General features: G+C 34.0%; 1 protein-coding gene across 6 annotated transcripts in view; it reads right to left on the bottom strand.

The window, feature by feature from the left end:
* Nucleotides 1-19061, bottom strand: part of CCSER1 (coiled-coil serine rich protein 1) — a 1296175-nt gene that overhangs the window by 970390 nt on the left and 306724 nt on the right. For all 6 annotated transcript variants that reach the window (XR_009503213.1, XM_059922414.1, XM_059922413.1 and 3 more), the window contains exon 5: nucleotides 16481-16601. Coding sequence is in view for 5 of the 6 variants with exons in the window: in XM_059922414.1 (XP_059778397.1) it covers nucleotides 16481-16601 (121 nt within the window). In the remaining variant the exon portion in view is untranslated. The remainder of the gene's footprint in view (nucleotides 1-16480; nucleotides 16602-19061) is intronic.

The raw sequence follows: 19061 nt of genomic DNA, 5'->3' as shown, positions 1-19061 counted from the left end.
GCGAGGGCCCTCCCCGGTTGCGGCAAGCGGGGGCCCCTCTTCATCGCAGTGCGCGGGCCTCTCACTCTCGCGGCCTCTCTTGTTGCGGAGCACAGGCTCCAGACGCGCAGGCTCAGTAGTTGTGGCTCACGGGCCTAGTTGCTCCGCGGCATGTGGGATCCTCCCAGACCAGGGCTCGAACCCGCGCCCCCTGCATCGGCAGGCAGATTCTCAACCACTGCACCACCAGGGAAGCCCTTGGAATTCATTTTTAACACTTGAGATCATATTCCATTTCTCTATGTGGAAATATTTTCTATTCATTGTCTCTCAGTACACTGGTGTTAATGACCCTGTATAATACTCTGAAACATGAATCAAGAGAGAATCCTCTTTGAGAGAAATCAAAGTTGAAGAATGGCTTTAGTTAACAGTGAAAGCTTAATCGTGGATTTGGAAAATTATCTACCCACATCATTAATTATTAATTCCAAAACTCAATAAAGTACAAGGAATTCTCATTATCCTAGTATTTTATCCAAGTCCCCGTATTTATGACTCTGTATAGAGAAGTAAAACTTGCCATACAATAAAATATTCACAAGTGAACTGACTACTTATAAAATTAATCCTCCCTCAAATACTCAAATACTCTCTCTCCATTCCTGTCTCCATCATCAATACAAGGTGCTTGAAAGATGATTTTTACATTAATTGATGATTTTAAAAGGCTTTGGGGAATGAAATCTTGGTATATTCATGTGAAAATGATCCTCTTAACTTAATTATATACAATTAAAGTGAAGGATGTCATATCTTAAGAGCTATCATTCTATTTTGTTTAAAATATTATACCTTTCCAAAAGTTATTACAACCTAAATGTTGTAAAATATAAGGTAAACAAATTATTTCCATGTTGTCTCAGTTTTTAGCCACTTAACATCTTTTCTCACTCTTTCTTATACAATTTTGGTCTACATATTTACTGGATTCACATTTAGAGGCCTTTTTCTTACACATACTATCTTTCGATATATGTGAATTTCTTTACTTACAAATGTTGGACTATGGCCATGTATTCTAACCACTCACAATAAATTTCCTTACAAACAGTGGTTCGGGGACAGGGGGCATGCTATCTCTGAAGGTCCTTCTCCACTTTTTCTATGTGGAAAATTCTTTTGAACATTTAAGACAGTTAAAATATCACTCCTTATGAGAAGCCTTTCTACTAACCTGTGTTGACCTCTCTACTACAACCCATATAACACTAGATTAATATTCATTGTTTCAACCATTTATTCCAAACATGCTTATAGCCCCTACTATGAATCTGGTGCTGTGCTAAGGCCCTCCAATGCAATGGTGAATAAGAGAAAGGTTCCCTGCATTCATCAAATAAAAAATTAGTGTGATAAAGACTTAAACAAGTATGTAATAGAAAGAAATATTATTTACAAAAAGGGAATGACTGCTGTACATTGAAATTCTGAGAAAAGGGCATCTATGATCTACTTAAAGTGACTTTTTTTTTTTCTTTTTAAGAAGGAGACCTTCTGGGCATAATCTAAGTAGGACAGTTGAAGACAAAAAAGTTAGTTGCTCTCTTTAAGAAAATAACAGATGCGTGTGTAAGCAGTGCAGCAAACAGCACACATGCGGTCAACTTTTACTTATGATTTCCATGAGGTTTTATTTGAAAGACAATGAAAGGATATTAAACTTATTCCACAATTTTTTGACCTAGTAAATATAAACATGATTATTTGGTTTCACATGAACAGTTAGTTTTCATTTGTTATCATTCTGTCAATTTACATGTCTTAGAAGTAATATTTTACACTTTTTAAATTTCTGCTTTCAGATTAACTTATATGTCTCATTGGTTGGTTTTGAATTATTTTTTTAATTAAGGTAACAGTGCTACACATGAGAAGTGGAAATACTAATTTGTAAGATACTGCACAATAACATTTATAAATTTTAAATACCATCGTTATATATATAATTATAATGTCATTTTAATATGAAATTTTTATTGAGATTTTTGGTGGTATGTTTATTTTGGGACAGGAGGAAGGACCAATGCTTAATATCTATGAATTTAACAAGCACTGTAATATCTCTGAACCTTGAAATTGAAACAATGAGTTACATTTGTGCCAAATGAATATCAAATTTACAAAGTATACGCACAACTATTTTGAAAAGTGCATTCTTCCTACTGGCACAAAATGATATAGATATATAAAATATGTACAACAGAAAAATACAAAATAAGTTCCCTGAAGACATTTATATTTTAATTTCTATGAGTCTGCAATTTTTTTGTTTTTGTCCTTAAGATCTTTTTTTAGTTGAGTATCTGTCATTCATAATCTAAGTGAGCACTGATTAATAGGAAATACACATAAGCATCTGCCCTCTTGAAACTTAAGTAATTTCTTCTGGCATTGGAGATTTATCCACAGTTTTAATAATGGAAGAGAGAACCAGAAACACTTGAACCAAACTTTGTCTTTACTGGTGCAACACAGACCAACCTTCATAAATTGATTATTCAACTCAACCAAGTTTGCGAAGATGATTGGTTAGAGAGCAGTGTGTCAGTACACTTGGCAATGGATTCAGTTTGCTTTTGACTTCCGCTTTGCTCTCAGTTCACTCTGTATAGGGCACTGAAGTAGCTACAGATTACTCTCCAGGGCCTCTTGGTCATCAAAGAACATTTAAAGCTTTGTCAGTCTTGTTAAGAAGATAAAAACTATAACAGATGTTGTAATATTCTGTTATAATAATCCCAATCTCATCATGGTGGTGGGTGAAATTAATCATTTCCAGTTTCTCTTAGGGAGCTTTAAGTAGCTTCTAATAATTTCTTTTCCCGTCCAGGTCAACTACAGGTATGGGAGAGAATCTGATCAATAATTGGGATATAATAGTACAGTAGATTTAATGAGTTATTTTTTTCTTTCTAAGATGAGTAGATAATATTTCTTTGTGGCACATTAATCTTATAACCATAAAACTTACTCAAGTAATCAGTTTTAAATTTAAATAGTAGCCATTTACCATGTAAAAATTTTAAACTGCCAGGTAATTAATGATGTGAAATATATAGAAACTACATTAAATTTAAATCATAAAATAGCTGTCAGCCACCTGCTTCCCATTATATCTTTGACAATATCAACTTACTGAAAGTAAACTTTCAGTCATTTTAAAAATGCTTTCTAATCTGTCTTAGTCCAATTAAAGGATAAAGCATGTGTGTACAGTTCAATATAATGCAATAATTTTCAGTTTTATTTGTTTAAGCAAAAGAGCATTTTCTCTTGAAATGCATTGATTTCAAAATAGAAAATAGAAAAAAAGAGAGATTACTTCTTTAGCTTTACTATATTATCCAATTCTGAGTGGATGGTCAAGTATGGGATTATTTTCGTAGTTATTTATAATGCAATAGAAATAATATACTTAGTAGAAAAAATTATATAGACATATAATTCTGTGAATCTCCTTGGTCTAATATAGACTTTTGGCATTTACACATTTAACTTAGATGATTATTCAGTCAATCAGCTTGTGATAGGATGGGACAAGAAAACAAGAATATCCTGAAACATGATGTATTTACTAAGGGGGGAAAATGTTTAAATTTTCACCTGGAATGTGACTGGTTTCAGATCAGAAGATACTGGAGTTTATAGATTGATGTAAACATAATAGAGTAGGTTTTAAATGACAAAAATGTTTAAAAATAGAAAATTATTGTAATTTCACCAATATTTAATTCTTACTGTGTAGTGTGTCAAATTTTTGAAATTACATAGCACACAGAAATGTTAAAATAGCAACTGAGAATGTCAGAGTAAGAGATTATGTAACTTAACAAAATATTTATTTTAAATTCTTCATTTTAAAGAGGAGATAAAAATGGGGGGTGGGGGACAAATAGAGCCTTATGGTGAAATAATAACTGGCATGGAATAACTAAACACATAGAAAATACAAAGAAAAATAACTGATATAAAAACATAGCACCCTTTAAAAATCTTTTCTTATAATTAATTTTGTTAAAAAAAAATCAGAATCTTGTTGTAATTGACCTTGTTATATCCTAATTGTCTTAAGCTAAATATAACATTTTTAAATCAAAGAAATATATAATACATTGACTTAAATAACAATAATAATAACAACAAAATGCAGTTGATCTTGTTTGGAACAGATTCTCGAGATTGGAAGAGATTTTAAAGATCAATGGGTCCTGTTACCTCTATGGCCTAAATCCACCTACATCATTCATACAAAAAATAGTCATATAAAAATTTCAATGACAAGAAGCCTCCTACATTCATTGACTGTTATAAAAATCCATTCTTATACCATAATCTACCTTTGTATATATCTTCCTTGTAGATCTTCATTATGCCTTTTGGGTCCACACAGAATCATGAACATGATGTTATTTCTGTTCTCAAGTTACAGAGAAAATACTAAGCTTACTTAATTCTGTAAAAGTCATTCAGTAACTAAATTCTTTAAAAAGTAAATATGTAAGTTCTTTTACCAATACTTTATTTTGATGCACTGTATTATGATATCTCTGAAAGCATGTGACATTTTAAATGGATATGTTGGTTGGAGAGAACACCTTTTATTTTTTCCCACCTTATATTATTTCTCTAAATTGATATATACCTTTTTATTCCTTGACAAAATATGTAACTTTAACCGGATTGATATGAACTTAATTAAAGTTATATTCCGGGGACTTCCCTAGCGGTCCAGTGGTTAAGACTTCACCTCCCAATGCAGGGGGTGTGGGTTCCATCCCTCGTGGGGGAACTTAAGATTCCACATGCCTCATGACCAAAAAACCAGAACATAAACAACAGAAACAATATTGTAACAAATTCAATAAAGACTTAAAAAAAAAAAGTTATATTCTGAAGAAACATAAAAAAGAGAAAATAACAACAGAAGGGTGTTAACAAGTAGCTAAAAAAACGAAAAACACTAAGTAGGACAGAAGCATTAAAAAAAGTTTTCTTTTCTTCCTCGTTCATTGGAGGAGAAATATATGCATAAATGAAGAGGCACTGATTGACTGTGATAATCAACAGTGAAGAATTTTGTTACTTGAATTCTTTTATTTATTCTGTTGATTTGCAAGTGCTAATCATCTTTTGCATTATTGTCTTATAATGGCATCCATATTTTTTAGGTTGTAAAAATCTATAAAAAGAACTGAATATGAAAAACAAGAATGATTGTCTAGTGTGTCAAGTTGTACATTTAGTAATTAAAGTAACTGAAAAGAAAGTATAATTTATTCTTTTTTAAAAGGGTCATCTTGGACAAATTACTTAATCTATATGTGCCTTGGTTTCCTCAGGTGTAACCTGGGGATAATAATAACACACAACATTGTTGGGAGAATTAAATGACTTAATATTTGTAAAGCTTAGAATAGTGCATGACACTCAGTATAAACTAAGTAAGTGCTATTGAATACACCAATATATTATTTTAAACAATGTATTTATAAATTCAACAAAAAATATTCCAGTGCCTACATTGTATAAAATTTTGCGCTAAGCACAGGAGATTAAAAAACAAACAAAAAATATTGATAGAATATATGTCCTCAAAAAATACCTGTCTTCAGTGTCTGGTGAGAGCACAGAATACAGGCAATTATATTTTTGTCTAATAAGTACCATAATGGAGGTGTTCAAATATTATAGGAGTTCATGGGAGTGAATTAGTCTAAAAGAATCTTGATTTTTCCAGCAATTGTGGGTATCCTTTAATTCAGAGATTTGAGAATATTCATGAATGTGTATTGTAGATTCCTCTAAAAAGCAAAGCAAAGTAGGCTCTTTCACGTTTTATAAGATGCTTTCCTAGACTTTTCACTCCTTAGAATATCTCTTTGAAGTTTGTGCTGCCAGTGTTTGTTTTACAGAGAACTATGGTTTAGAAATACAAACAGGGGCTTCCCTGGTGGCGCAGTGGTTGAGAACCTGCCTGCCAATGCAGGGGACACGGGTTCGAGCCCTGGTCTGGGAAGATCCCACGTGCCGCGGAGCAACTGGGCCCGTGAGCCACAACTACTGAGCCTGCGCGTCTGGAGCCTGTGCTCCGCAACAAGAGAGGCCGCGATAGTGAGAGGCCCGCGCACCGCGATGAAGAGTGGCCCCCGCTTGCCACAACTAGAGAGAAAGCCCTCGCACAGAAACGAAGACCCAACACAGCCAAAAATAAGTAAATAAAAATAAATTAAAAAAAAAAAAAAAAAAAGTTAGTTTAGAAATACAGTCTTGCCTTGTCCCAGACATGTGAGTCAGGTTTCCAAACTCTTAGTTCACAGATCTTTCTTATCAATCTGTATGATAAAATTACTGTTTGAATTCTATGTGGCATCTTCAAACATCAACTATTCAAATATTTACTATGTTAATACTGAAAGATTAACAGTGGCTATGCATTAATCAAACCTAACTTTATTTTCAATTTGATAGAATAGAAGGTTCTAGTTTCTAAATTAAAGATAATTTATTTTACCTCAAAAATAAATAAAATCAAACAATTCTCCAGTATTTTTGAGAACCTACTAGTTATTATTATCCTAAGTATTAGAGAAGATTAAAAAAAAAAAGATGTTGTTGTAAAAGAGACTCAAGTCTAGTAGAAGAAAAAACTCTCCTTTAAAAATTAAGCAATCACATATTATGAATCGGTAATCTTGAGGAAATATCTAAAATCATAAATTCCATAGAGCATCACGTTTTTTTTATAGACCTCCTCTCCTATCTTCATGACCAACTTCTTCCTCCAAGAGATATCAAATCAAGTTATTTTTTATTGTTTTTCTTGTTTGTGCCCAGAATTATTCTACCCGTTTTACATTTATATATTGAATACTTACAGAATACTTAAAACAGCCTTACAAAGCAAATGCTGTTGTCCTTATTTTATCAATGAGGATATTTGATTTCAATAAAAGTAATAACTTGCTCTACATCATCTTGCTGTTAAGTAGAGATACGTTAGATTTCAAAGCTTTTGATTTTTTTGTACTAGTCTAGCTCCCCTGAGAGGGGAAAAACAGGAAACTGATATTGGGTAATATAGCCTTTGTTTATGGTATTATTAAATAATTTTAGGTTATTATCTACATTACAGAATAAATTTAATTGAAATATTTCATTTATCTGAAAACATAATTTTTCCATGGGATGATGTTAGCAGGGGCAGTTGAAAATTGGCATCATCCTTTTAATCTGTGCATAAGAGCTACTTTCACTACAATGGTGATGCACCTGCAGTCTTTTTTAGCGACCTGATAAACTGTATTTATATTACACTATAAAGAGTACAATGGTACTGTGCTGCACTGATGAACTGAAACACTTCAGTCATCAGGCTGTCCCAACTCATCTGAAAAACAGCATTTGTGTGTTCACTGTACAAAGAAGGATTTTCAGATCAGATGCATATGTTACAATAGGATTTTTTGATTGGTCTGCACAAGGGACCAGATATTATGATTCACTAAGGAGCAGAAAAAAAAATAACAACACTCAATCAAGGGAAGCAGGTTCTCTGGGGATTTTTATTTATTTGGAATTAAAATCCACTGGTTCTTGAGTAACACATGAAGTATGAAAACAACTTTCTTGAGTCTTTTTTTTTTTTTTTTTTAATTTAATAAACCAGTGACTGATGTGACATTTTCCAATAAGGTGAATAGATACTATGAAACACAGAAGGATCCTCTTACAAGGGACTCACAGTGAATGTACTCCTGCCACCAGGATGAAAGGTAGAGGGGAGAGGTTCTCAGTTGGTAGAAGAGTTTTGCTTGGCTCTAGGGCCTAGTAATGGGCACAAAAGTGGTCTCTTCAGAGGTCTCTTTCTGGGCCACTCTCCTGCAGTTCCCTTACTGAGAGGGGATGGGTATCCTTCACCTCTATCTCCTGGGTTTTCTCGTCCCTCCAAATAGTTTACAAAAAATTTTGTGGTCTCCCTGACCAGCTCTTGAGAGTTCAAGATGCTTCTGCCTTCACAGTTGGCCAACCCATCTTCACTCTCCAGATTTTCTGGGCGGATGTCAGAGTCTAGTCTGTGTTCTGCTTCAGTTTTCTCAGGCATAAATCAGCATCTGTCTTTTGTGTTTCCAATTGCAGAAAACACATTTGAAACTCTGAATGATTCTCTTGAAGACCCTTCACTAGACCTGGGATTAGAAAGTTACTCCTCCCAACTCCAACTTCTCCTAAAGCTGTGGAGGAGACTCAAATTTAGGCCACAGCTCTCTCCACAGAAATCTCTCCATTTATCTCCTCTGACAGCCCTCTCCACTGTTGAATTGAGCAAAATCACAAAACAGGTTATCGTTTCTTTTGAAAGCCTGCATGGGAAGAGGGCTGTTTCATATTCATAATAGTGTCCTGATACTTGCCATGTTTATGCCCCAGTTTCATTTTTAAATGAAAATTATGTTTATCAGAAGTCTATTTAAAAAAATCCCACCAACTGGAAAAGAGATCTGCAATGCACATAGCAATTCAAGTTTGGAAATCTGAATATACAAAGAACTTCTCCAAGTAAATATAAAAGAAAGACAAATCCCCCAGTAAAGAAATGGACAAGAGATATGGATCGGCAATTTCTGGAACAGGAAACACAAATGTCCGATAAGCACTTGCAAAGATGCTCAAGATCACTAGAAAGAAGTCAATGCAAATCAAAACCACAATGAGATGCTGGTTTACACCCGTAAGGTTGGCGGAAGTATAAAACTTCACGAGGCTAAGTGTGCACAAAGGTGTGGACAATGAGGACCCCTGGAGAGTGGTTTAGTACCGTCTGTTGAAGTGAAAAATGCATGTGCCTTACAACTCTGCCATCCATTTCCAGCTGCAGGAGCCCATGAATGTTCATAGCAGAACTGTTTGTAAAGTAAACATTGCAAGCCATGTACACACCCATTCACAGGAAATTGGATAAATACATTTTGATCCATTTATATAATGGAATATTATACAGCAACAAAAATAACTAAACTAGAGCTATAAGTTAAACATTTACCAGCACACTGTTGGGTGGTAGTTGTGCCTCCTGGATCCCTATGGCTTCTGTGGGGGAAAAAGGAGCTAACTGTCCGTGCCTAGACCCAGGACAAGAACTAGGTCCTCTGTGGCGATGACCTAGGGAGGTAGATATAAGCTTAAAATGAAGAGGAGTTTCCCAACAGGCAAGGCTGGACAAGGACAGAAGAAGCTGCCCTCCGAGGGCAGGTCACTGGAGGTATATGAGCAGGGGTTGGGCAACTGTTTCATGGGCAGTGTACCAATCACTGAAAATCAGTAAGTAGTGTAAGCGCGGGGTGGGATTAAGCTGGCCTTTAAGACACGTCTTCCACACCCAGAGGCCCTGTGGTTCTGTGATTCAGTGATTTTGAAGGCAAAGTCAAAGAGGACAGGACTGAACTACTAACCAAACTCTGACCCATCCATGTGATGAAACACTGCTCACTAATAAACGGGTATGGACCATGGCACATGCAACAATATGGAAAAATCTCAAAAACATGCTGAGTGGGCTTCCCTGGTGGCGCAGTGGTTGAGAGTCTGCCTGCTAATGCGGGGGACATGGGTTCGAGCCCTGGTCTGGGAAGATCCCACATGCTGCGGAGCAACTAGGCCCGTGAGCCACAACTGCTGAGCCTGCGCCTCTGGAGCCTGTGCCCCGCAACAAGAGAGGCCGCGATAGTGAGAGGCCCGCGCACCGCGATGAAGAGTGGCCCCCGCTTGCCGCAACTAGAGAAAGCCCTCGCACAGAAACGAAGACCCAACACAGCTAAAAATAAATAAATAAACAAATGTGGGGTTTTGATTCAGCATTAAAAAAAAAAAAAAACATGCTGAGTGAAAGATGCGTTGCACAAGAGGACACAAACTATGTGATTCCATTTATGTCATGCCTCAGTTTCTGACTTTTTTTTTTAAATGCGAGAGTTTTAAGACACCAAGTCATAGTTGGTAATTAAAGGCTACAGATCAAATATAGGAGGAAATTTATTGGTAAAGAATCATAAGAATTTACGTAAGGTCCTACATGAAATTTACCTACATTTATATGCATTTTCAGTGAGAATCAATGGTAACAATTCAAGAAGGAATTTTGTGCAAAATGCATTTTCGTATGTTTCCCACTTATATAATTCCACTGATAATACCCAATATAAATTAAAAGAATATCAGAACTCCCCCTTGACTAAACTATTACTAATTCAAAATAACATGCTAGGATTATCACAATAATATATTATCTTACCATACAGTGAGTAGTTTCTTCTTTATCCTTGGTAAGGGCTTGGTATTATAAGTCTTAGTTTAATAACTATAATTTGCCTATGTTCTGAAAAATACATTGACTGAGTTCACTTTTCACATTTCATCATCTCCAATGGCAGCACCCTAGTCCAAGCTGCTGTCAGCCATCACCTAAATGATCTCACTGTAGACACTCAACCTGTACCCCATTTAGAGGTGTGCTGGTAAACAGTTAACAACGAGTACTCTGGGAGGGGGAAAAGCCCTGATTTATAGAATTTGCCAATTACTGTGGTGTAAATACGCTCACCATGGCTGAGTGAAAGCTTCCAACATGAGATCACTGAACCTGGAGTTGAAAAGAAATGGTAACAATTTGGTTCTCCCAAGCCAGCTCCATCATACCAATGCCCCTACCACACCCAATTTGCTCTTTATAAGAAACCAGGACAAAGTTTTCTAAAGAGAAATCTGATTGTGTTACCTGGGCCCTGCTTAGATACATGTTTTTGGCTCCCTTTTACTCCCACCAGCTTTCATTTCTCCGTGCTCCCAGCCATCACAGGATATTTCAACAAGCCCTTCTCTCTGCTGCTAAGTTCCTCCTTTGCATTTTCACTTAGTTAACTAATATCCTCCATATCTTAGCTCAAGTGTCACTTCCTCAGGGAAGTTTTCCCTGACTCTCTTGGCCATGTTAAAGCCCCTTACCATAAGCCCTTATAACATGATATACATATACCTCTATATTATAGCCATTGTCACTTCCACAATCTTGCATTGTTGCAATTAATCAATCAATGTGTGTCTTGACTTGACTACACTCTAAGTTTCATGAGAGACAGCACCTGCCTTTCAACTCAAAATGCCCAGCCCTGGGCACAGTGCCAAGAACAAAGCAAATACTCAAGAACTATCTATTTTTTATGGATTAAATTAATGAATACATGTCTATTTAAAAGGATAAATGAATACGTTCCCCTGAAATTTGTAAAGGAGAGTTGGAAACTAGCTGATAATAGAATCATTTGATGTGTCCAGTACAACTAGAGTTTGTGTAATAACTTTATAGCTGACATTAGAGAGTACTTAAACTTTTCCTATTTTAATATACATACATTATTCATTTATTATAAAACTAAATAAAAAGAGTTGATAGAACTTTAAACTTATATTCTTAAGCATTCTCTAAGAATAAAATAGGTAGTTTTAGCCATTCTTAAAAGATAAGACATTCTATACTAAATGATAGCATCCGTGACCTTTCGGAAGCAGCTCCATGAACCTTCCTCAGGTCAACCACATGAATCATTACATGGAGACCTTGAAACTTGGACTGATCGACAAAATGTTTAGGTAATGCTTCATTTCCATAAAATGAAACAATAGATCACATTATTAGGAAGTTTAGATCTCTCTCTATAAAATAAAATAAAAACACAGAAATGGACAAAGAAGTAACAGGATAATTTCTCTTTCCCTTTCACCTCTATATTTCCAAATTTACAATTGTCCATAAAATCCCTTCATTTCAGATATTGAGCCATGGTATGTACAAACAGAGTGTATGCATTTCAAAAACATATTTCTAAAAAAAGCACAAAATAAAATCTATAACCAATCGTGGAAGCTGTATTCTTTCATTCTCTTCAGATTTTGAATTGTATGTACATTTCATGAGGCGCTCATTTGCTCACATCTGTGATTTGAGAAATGTTTAGGTTTGAGTAACATGCTTAGTGTGACTGGACATATGGACATACATTTTCAATATTAGGATTTTTTAAATTTATAAAGCTTCATACTCAAAGCTTTGATCACAACATTCTATGCTTATGGTCAAATATTTGGAAATTGTATAATTTTATTGGATCACAGGGATTTTTTCTTTTTTTCCAGCAAATTTATCCTTTCCATGGTATTCTGAGCTACCTGTTAGACTAGACTGAAAAGTAAAGTAAAATCCACACCTTCGTTTTCTGAATTAAGGGAAACTTTAGATATGAAAATGAGAGACAAGCTCTGACTCTCTCCCACTATAATGCTCAGAATGTAGCTTTCCTTCTAAAAGATTTAGGTATTTCCTCCCTATCACTTGCTATGCTGAAAAATTTATACTTCATCCCTAATAGGAATTCATAACTGCTATTTTTTTCTTATTACAATAAATATATCTAAAATTGATAAATACATGAGAATATTTAAAAATAAATTGTCAAATATAGAATATTTATTAATCACCAGAATATGACTAAAAGTTGGTAAAATAATATAAGTATTTCAGTCATAAAATGTTTCTTACACTCTAAAATGATACATCAATAAAATGGTATGGTATATTTAAGACCAATATTCTGGGTTTACTTTCATAAATTTATACTGATATATCAATAAACCTGACTTAACTTTAAACAATCATATGCCTGGCGAAAATCTACCTCTTACATTGGAGAAAAAGCATCTGTTGCTTTTATACTGTGATTTACCTTTTTAAGTGCATGTTTTACCTCTTCACCTAATTACAACAGCATCAAAATACATTATCTTACATATTCTTTTGTATGTACAATCTTATGTATTCTAAAGCCCATATACTAAGATTATTGCAGTTCCTCCTAGCAAGAGATTTGATGAGTTCTAAACTACATGGACTCTGTGAGTCCTATGTTTCAAAGACTCAATTGTTTATGAATTCATCATGTGAAGTGTGTAAAATCTGAGACAAAAATTTACTTAAAGAAATAATTCCACCCTGAATTTAAAGGGAATATTAAGTATCCAAAGACAATGTCTCAACATAAAGCATTCTAGTATCTTAGTATTATACTGGTGGGTTATTAATTTTCCTAATGAGAAATCCAAAATACACAAAACGAATACTACATAGGGCTTTAGTAACTCCATCTATAAAAATGTGGCATGTTTATTTACCTAATATATATGTTGTAAATAATTACAAAAATTTTATATTCTTGCCTTCATATTTTGTTTTAGGCATTGCACTGTAAGATAGATAAAGTAACTCCCACATTAAAAAGAAACAAACAATGGTTAAGAAAGCATCAAAAACTAGCCCAAGGCCTGAATTCCTAACCATCAAGTTATACTGCCTCTCAATAGCACAGCTGGATCAAATAATATGAAATAAAATTAAATAGGTGAGAAATCATTTAAAACAAGAAATGAAGATACACATGATTGTATTTTAATGTAGTATTTCAAAGTCCATAGTTTCAGCATAATAAAGAATTCTGACTTTTAAAACTAATGGTGCTAATATTACTACCTATATTGAGTATCCATTGTTTTGACTTCGTAGCGTCATACCTGCCTTCTTTTCCCAACATCACCCATATTGTGAGTATGGACTCACCTTTTCCCTCTCATCTCTACCCTCTGCTCCAGAGTTTGTCAAGTAACCTGTTTCTAGCCAATCAATCATCAAATATTCCTAAATACAGTGATTGCTTCAGCATAGTCATGTCAAACAAGCTAAGCTGGTCAAAGCCAATGACACTCAAATATGGGGCTCTTTTTGTTTTGATTAAAGGGAATGAGAAACCATTTCTTTCCACTGGATTTGTTGAAAAGATAAAAACCCATCTCAGTACCTGCTGAAGGCAGTAATGTCACTAGAGGAACCTCTCTGAAAATGGAAACTACAGATCAGAAAGCAGAGCAAAGAGAAGCAGATGGAGAAAATGACCCTCCTTGACATTGTCTGAGTACCAGACTCAACCATACTTGAGGAAATTTCTACCTCTACACTTTCAGTTACATGAGCCAATAACAACCATCACCCTTGATTTTTCTGAAATCAATTTACATCGGGGCTTCTCTCAGTGGCAAACAAGAGTTTTGAATTAATCACTACATCTGAATTGTGTTCTTGTGATATAGCCATACCTATCATTTAATTCTCAAAACAGCAGTGTGAGGTATGGAGGGCATATGTAATCTCCATTTGATAGATGACCACTATTTGAATGGCTTTATTAAGATCTCATTGAATATACATGTTAGAAAAAGTTTTAAAATATAAGAAGTGTATGCCTTCCTGGTCAGCTCAAATGGTAAGAAAAATATAACAGAGACGTTAATCAAGTAATCAATAACTAATTGAATGTGAGATGTGAGGAAAAAACATATCAAGATTTTAAGAAAAGAAAAATAATGGTCGCTTTACATAAATATGGAAATCAGAAGGAATGAAAAGCTTGAGGGGGCTAGAAGGGTCATTAATTTGGTTTAAACATACTTAGTAAAAGATTCTGGTAGGACACCTAGTTAGACAAGCCTGGTCAAGAACTTTATATATTAGACTTGCATTAAGAAGAACCTTCAGGAGAAGAATATATATCTGTAAATCATCAGTAATGTTGGTAGTTGAAGCTATGGAAGGGGAAACATAACTAACACTTTTATGGATTTTTAGATTTCAGGTCCTTTAACAACATCACTTCACATAACACTAACAATGACCCTGTAAAGATGGTGATATCACCCCATTTTTTCTGACAGATGTAGAAAAAAAAAGACAAAGAGTTTAAGTAAACTGTCTCCAATTTCCACCTAATATGTAGAAAAGTTAAGATTTTAACCAAGATCTCTCTGACTCAGAAAAACAAAACAATAACAAAACCTATAGAAATGAATGAATGATCCTATTGAGGGAGAGTGTTTAAATGAGAAAGTAGATTCAAAGAATACAGAGGAGTATCAGAGTGAATGTTCTGTAACAGGAAGAAAAAGAACAGCCAGTTAACAAATGCTGTCTACTTCAATCTATACCTCAGAATAAAGAAGAATGAATATTTATGAAGTATCTAAGACGGGAAAAAAGACATTTTATGTAAACAAATAATACTATTCGCCAGTTTTGAATAGAGTCACTGAAAGACAATTAAGAGAATTTAAGATCCAATTTACAAATATAAACATACATACATTGCAAAAAATGCATTTGAGTTTTCTAATATAATTCAATTGTCACATATGAGCTGTAATTTTCTTCCTATTAGACAAAAAAGGCTTTTGGAACTGAAAAATTAGACTGTATTAAGAGTAGTTGAATTGTTTTCACTTTTAGATTATATTAAAACTGAATTACAATCATTACTTTCTGAATTGGTTAGTATTTCTTTCCTCTATGATGAGAATATTAATACTGTCTTCATGCCATCAAATATACACATTGCTCTATTTGACTTTGACATTACCGAATGTGACATTAAGGGATTTTCTAATTGATTTTCCCAAAGAGTATCAGACACTATCATGTTCCAGGAAACTCAGTCTTAGCAGCTTATCCAGTAGAAAGACATCAAGAAACAAACAAGTATGATACAGTCAATCTAATGGGGGAAAACAGTAGGTACTACAAGGTAACTCCTACTGCAGCCAGCAATCCTTGGCAACACCATACATCTCTTAGTCTCCTACCCAAGACCTTAAAGCAAGCATGGCACCACTTTGACTGGAAAATCATCAGTAGGTTTTCCCTTTTAATTTACTTAATACATAACTAGAAATAATCCTAGTTTATTTGATATTTTAAGTCCATGTACCTTACATTTGCTATTATGAATTTAATTATTTGGCCATTATAAGAAAAAAATCTATTATTTATTCAATATAAGATCAAATTTAAATTTAAATGAAGCTTGATCTGTTTAAATGGAAAAAAATATGGAAACATTAAATAGTATAAAGTTAAAAATAACTTTCATTCCTTATAAAGTACAAACCAACTTAAGGCTAAGAAATTTATATTTAAAAGTGATCATATTTTAGACCATTAAAGACTAAAACTATAAAATAAGGAATCCAAGAACAGTACATCCATAATCACAGTCAGTGTTAAGGAAATGAAGGGCTTCAGTCTACTTACTCACATCACTGAGATGAGGTAACAAAATGAAACTTGAAAGGCATATAGTTCAAACACACAAAGTCAGAAGACAGAAGTTATTCATTGAGGCATTATTAGGATAAGTTGATTTTTTAAAATGTGCAAAATTTATTTCTGTTCTCTCAATATACTAATATTAATACATTCATTATAAAGCACAATTTTTGAGTGATCAAATTCTGATCAGTTATCTAACTAGTAAGTTTTACAACACTCTGAAAAATCAAATGAACTACTTACTGTTTCGAAGGCTCAGGAAATTTTAGTTCCTCTCTTTTCTTCATCTCTATTGTTGGGTCCGTGGGAGTGAGAACTACAGCAGCACATGAGACCACAGAGTGGTATGAATCCTCCCGGCAAACTGTTTTATTAGAAATAATAATTGTAAATGTCACAATTATTTCTTGACTGTTCTCTCTTTCTTTCTTTTTTATTTTCAGTCAAATGAAAGATAATTCAACTAAAACTAATTGCCAAATTATCTTTAATTATCATTTTCTAGTCTGTCTTTCCACTCACTAGCTGTATGACCTCAGGCACCTTTTCTTTTCTTTTTTTTAAGCCACACAGTGGAAAAGGTGTTGCCCACACTTTATAATCCTTCATTTGAAAAAAGCTTTTCATTGAAGAATAAGAAGTGCACTAATTACACACAGTTAATCTCCACAAATCACTACACAAATAAGAGATGTTCATCATGACCAGTGACACACACCTTGCTTCTTTCAAAGTCTGTCAAGGATTGGTCACTATGCATCTGTTGCTCAGTTTTAGCAAAGACATCAAAGTGTATAGCTGCATTGCTTCCTTCTCTCCCAGTGTTAAACCCACGTGACATTTTACAAAAATGGATAATCTAATGAAGGAATTTGCCAAAAGAAATGAAAGTGCAGCAAAGAAATAAAAACTGATAGTACTAGAAGTGATATTTGAATTGATTATAAATGAACGACAAATAATCACTGATCTAAGTACTCATTTCAAGAACCATGACTGGGACAACAATGTAGAAAGAGGCAAATACTAAAGATGACAGCACACATTAGTGAAAGACAGTACAAAAATACAAGGACCATGCAAGTCACTGAGAAGTGTGGGCCCATGATCTCAAAGAGAAAGAGGTGTAAGAAATGATCCCAATGTTCTTCAATTTTCCCCTGAAAGTATCTGCTGAATTATTAATCTGCTTAGCATGAGAGTCTCAGATAAAATAGATGACCACTAAAAGCAGAGCTGAATTTAAAACAATCTTGTGGCACTCAAGAGGCAAAGATTACTGTGCAGTATGTGTCAAAGAGGTGGAGCAGTGGTTTCCTCATCATCTCTCCAATGCCATCAAAAGATTTTTTTAAATTTAATTTTCTCTACTTCTTCTTGGCATGAGCTTTGAGTCTAAAACAAACAAATCCTTCATAGCTGGGAGAAGAAAACTCTATTATACTTTAAATTTCCACTGTTGCCTTAAACACTGCTAATGATGAAACAGACTAAGAATAAGAATTACTGATTCATTTCTCAGGGATAGCATTCATTTATTCAATAAATATTGAGTGAACTAACTGGTATGTTCCAAGAAATATGCTTAATGGTAGGATTCTCCTGTGGACAAGAAAGAAATGTCCTCCCTTCCCCCAAGTTTTAATGAAGTTTTAATTTCTTCTAGAGATATTTCTCAAATATTAGGGCAAAAAACTTCTAACCAGATGAAAACATTTACCTAGATCTCTATGAGGGAAAATAGAGCTAAGTTGTTTTTTTTTTTAAAGGAAAAGCGAGAATGAGCAGGGAAAATGCTCTAAGTAAACAATATTTTTTTTTCAAAAATAGGGATCATTTGTTTACTTAAGGTAATATGAGTATTAATACTTAATTATTATGATGCGGAGGTTGAAACAATTGACATTGAACTCAAAGGTACTGCAGTTAAAAAAATCAATGACTAAGTCAATAAGAAAATAATCCCCTTTAATTTTTACATGATGAAAGTGACAATTAATGGACCTGTCTAAAGACGGACGGTTGGGAGCTCCATGCAAATGACTGAGTTTTTATATTAAGCTGAAATTAAATCACACTCAAGTTTTAATATCTTTAAATTGCATTTATCACAAAATACAAGAATTAGTGTAATAAATGCAAGTTAGGCAAATAAGTAATAGAGAATTTATAATTTCAAAAGAAGTGAAAGGTAAAATAAAAGGGAAGTACAGATTTTTCAAAACAAAGAATATGCCTAGGCTGTCCTTTCTGAGGCAGAAAGAAAAAAAGAAATAAAAGAAACCTTAGCAATATGTCACTGAGAAGAGAAAGGATTTCTGAGGGTCAAAAGAGTAATGCGTATTCATGTGATCACTATATTCTGATATATCAAAAGTTGTTCTTCCAAACCATGGTCCACATTTAAAAAGTAAACCATAACCTTATATCACAGTGGCCATGATGTGAACTACTCTGTAGAGTAATTTGGTTATCATAGGAGTTGTTGAATATTATTATCATATTTTCCCATGCCATGAATGCATAGATTACTTTTGAAGAATCATAGGAATATTACTAACTAAAGGGGAAAACACTATATTTGCCATTAAAAGAAACCTTTATGATACAGATTAAAAGGAAATTTCAAGTTTGAAAAAGACCTCCAAAGTTAGTGGATTTTAAACATTTGCTTTTTGGGAAAAGATCATAAACTTTTGTTGCCCTAGAGCATTTTACAAAAGGACATGGATGTCAGCGAGAAAGGAGAGAGTCTATATATCAAAATGATATTTATTTAATCTCCCTGACAAAATGCCTTACAAATTTCTATTTAAGCAGACAG

Source organism: Balaenoptera ricei, chromosome 5 (assembly GCF_028023285.1).
Source record: "Balaenoptera ricei isolate mBalRic1 chromosome 5, mBalRic1.hap2, whole genome shotgun sequence".
NCBI lineage: Eukaryota > Metazoa > Chordata > Mammalia > Artiodactyla > Balaenopteridae > Balaenoptera > Balaenoptera ricei.
Note: the sequence above shows the minus strand (reverse complement) of the source record. Positions and strands in the feature narration are given on the sequence as shown.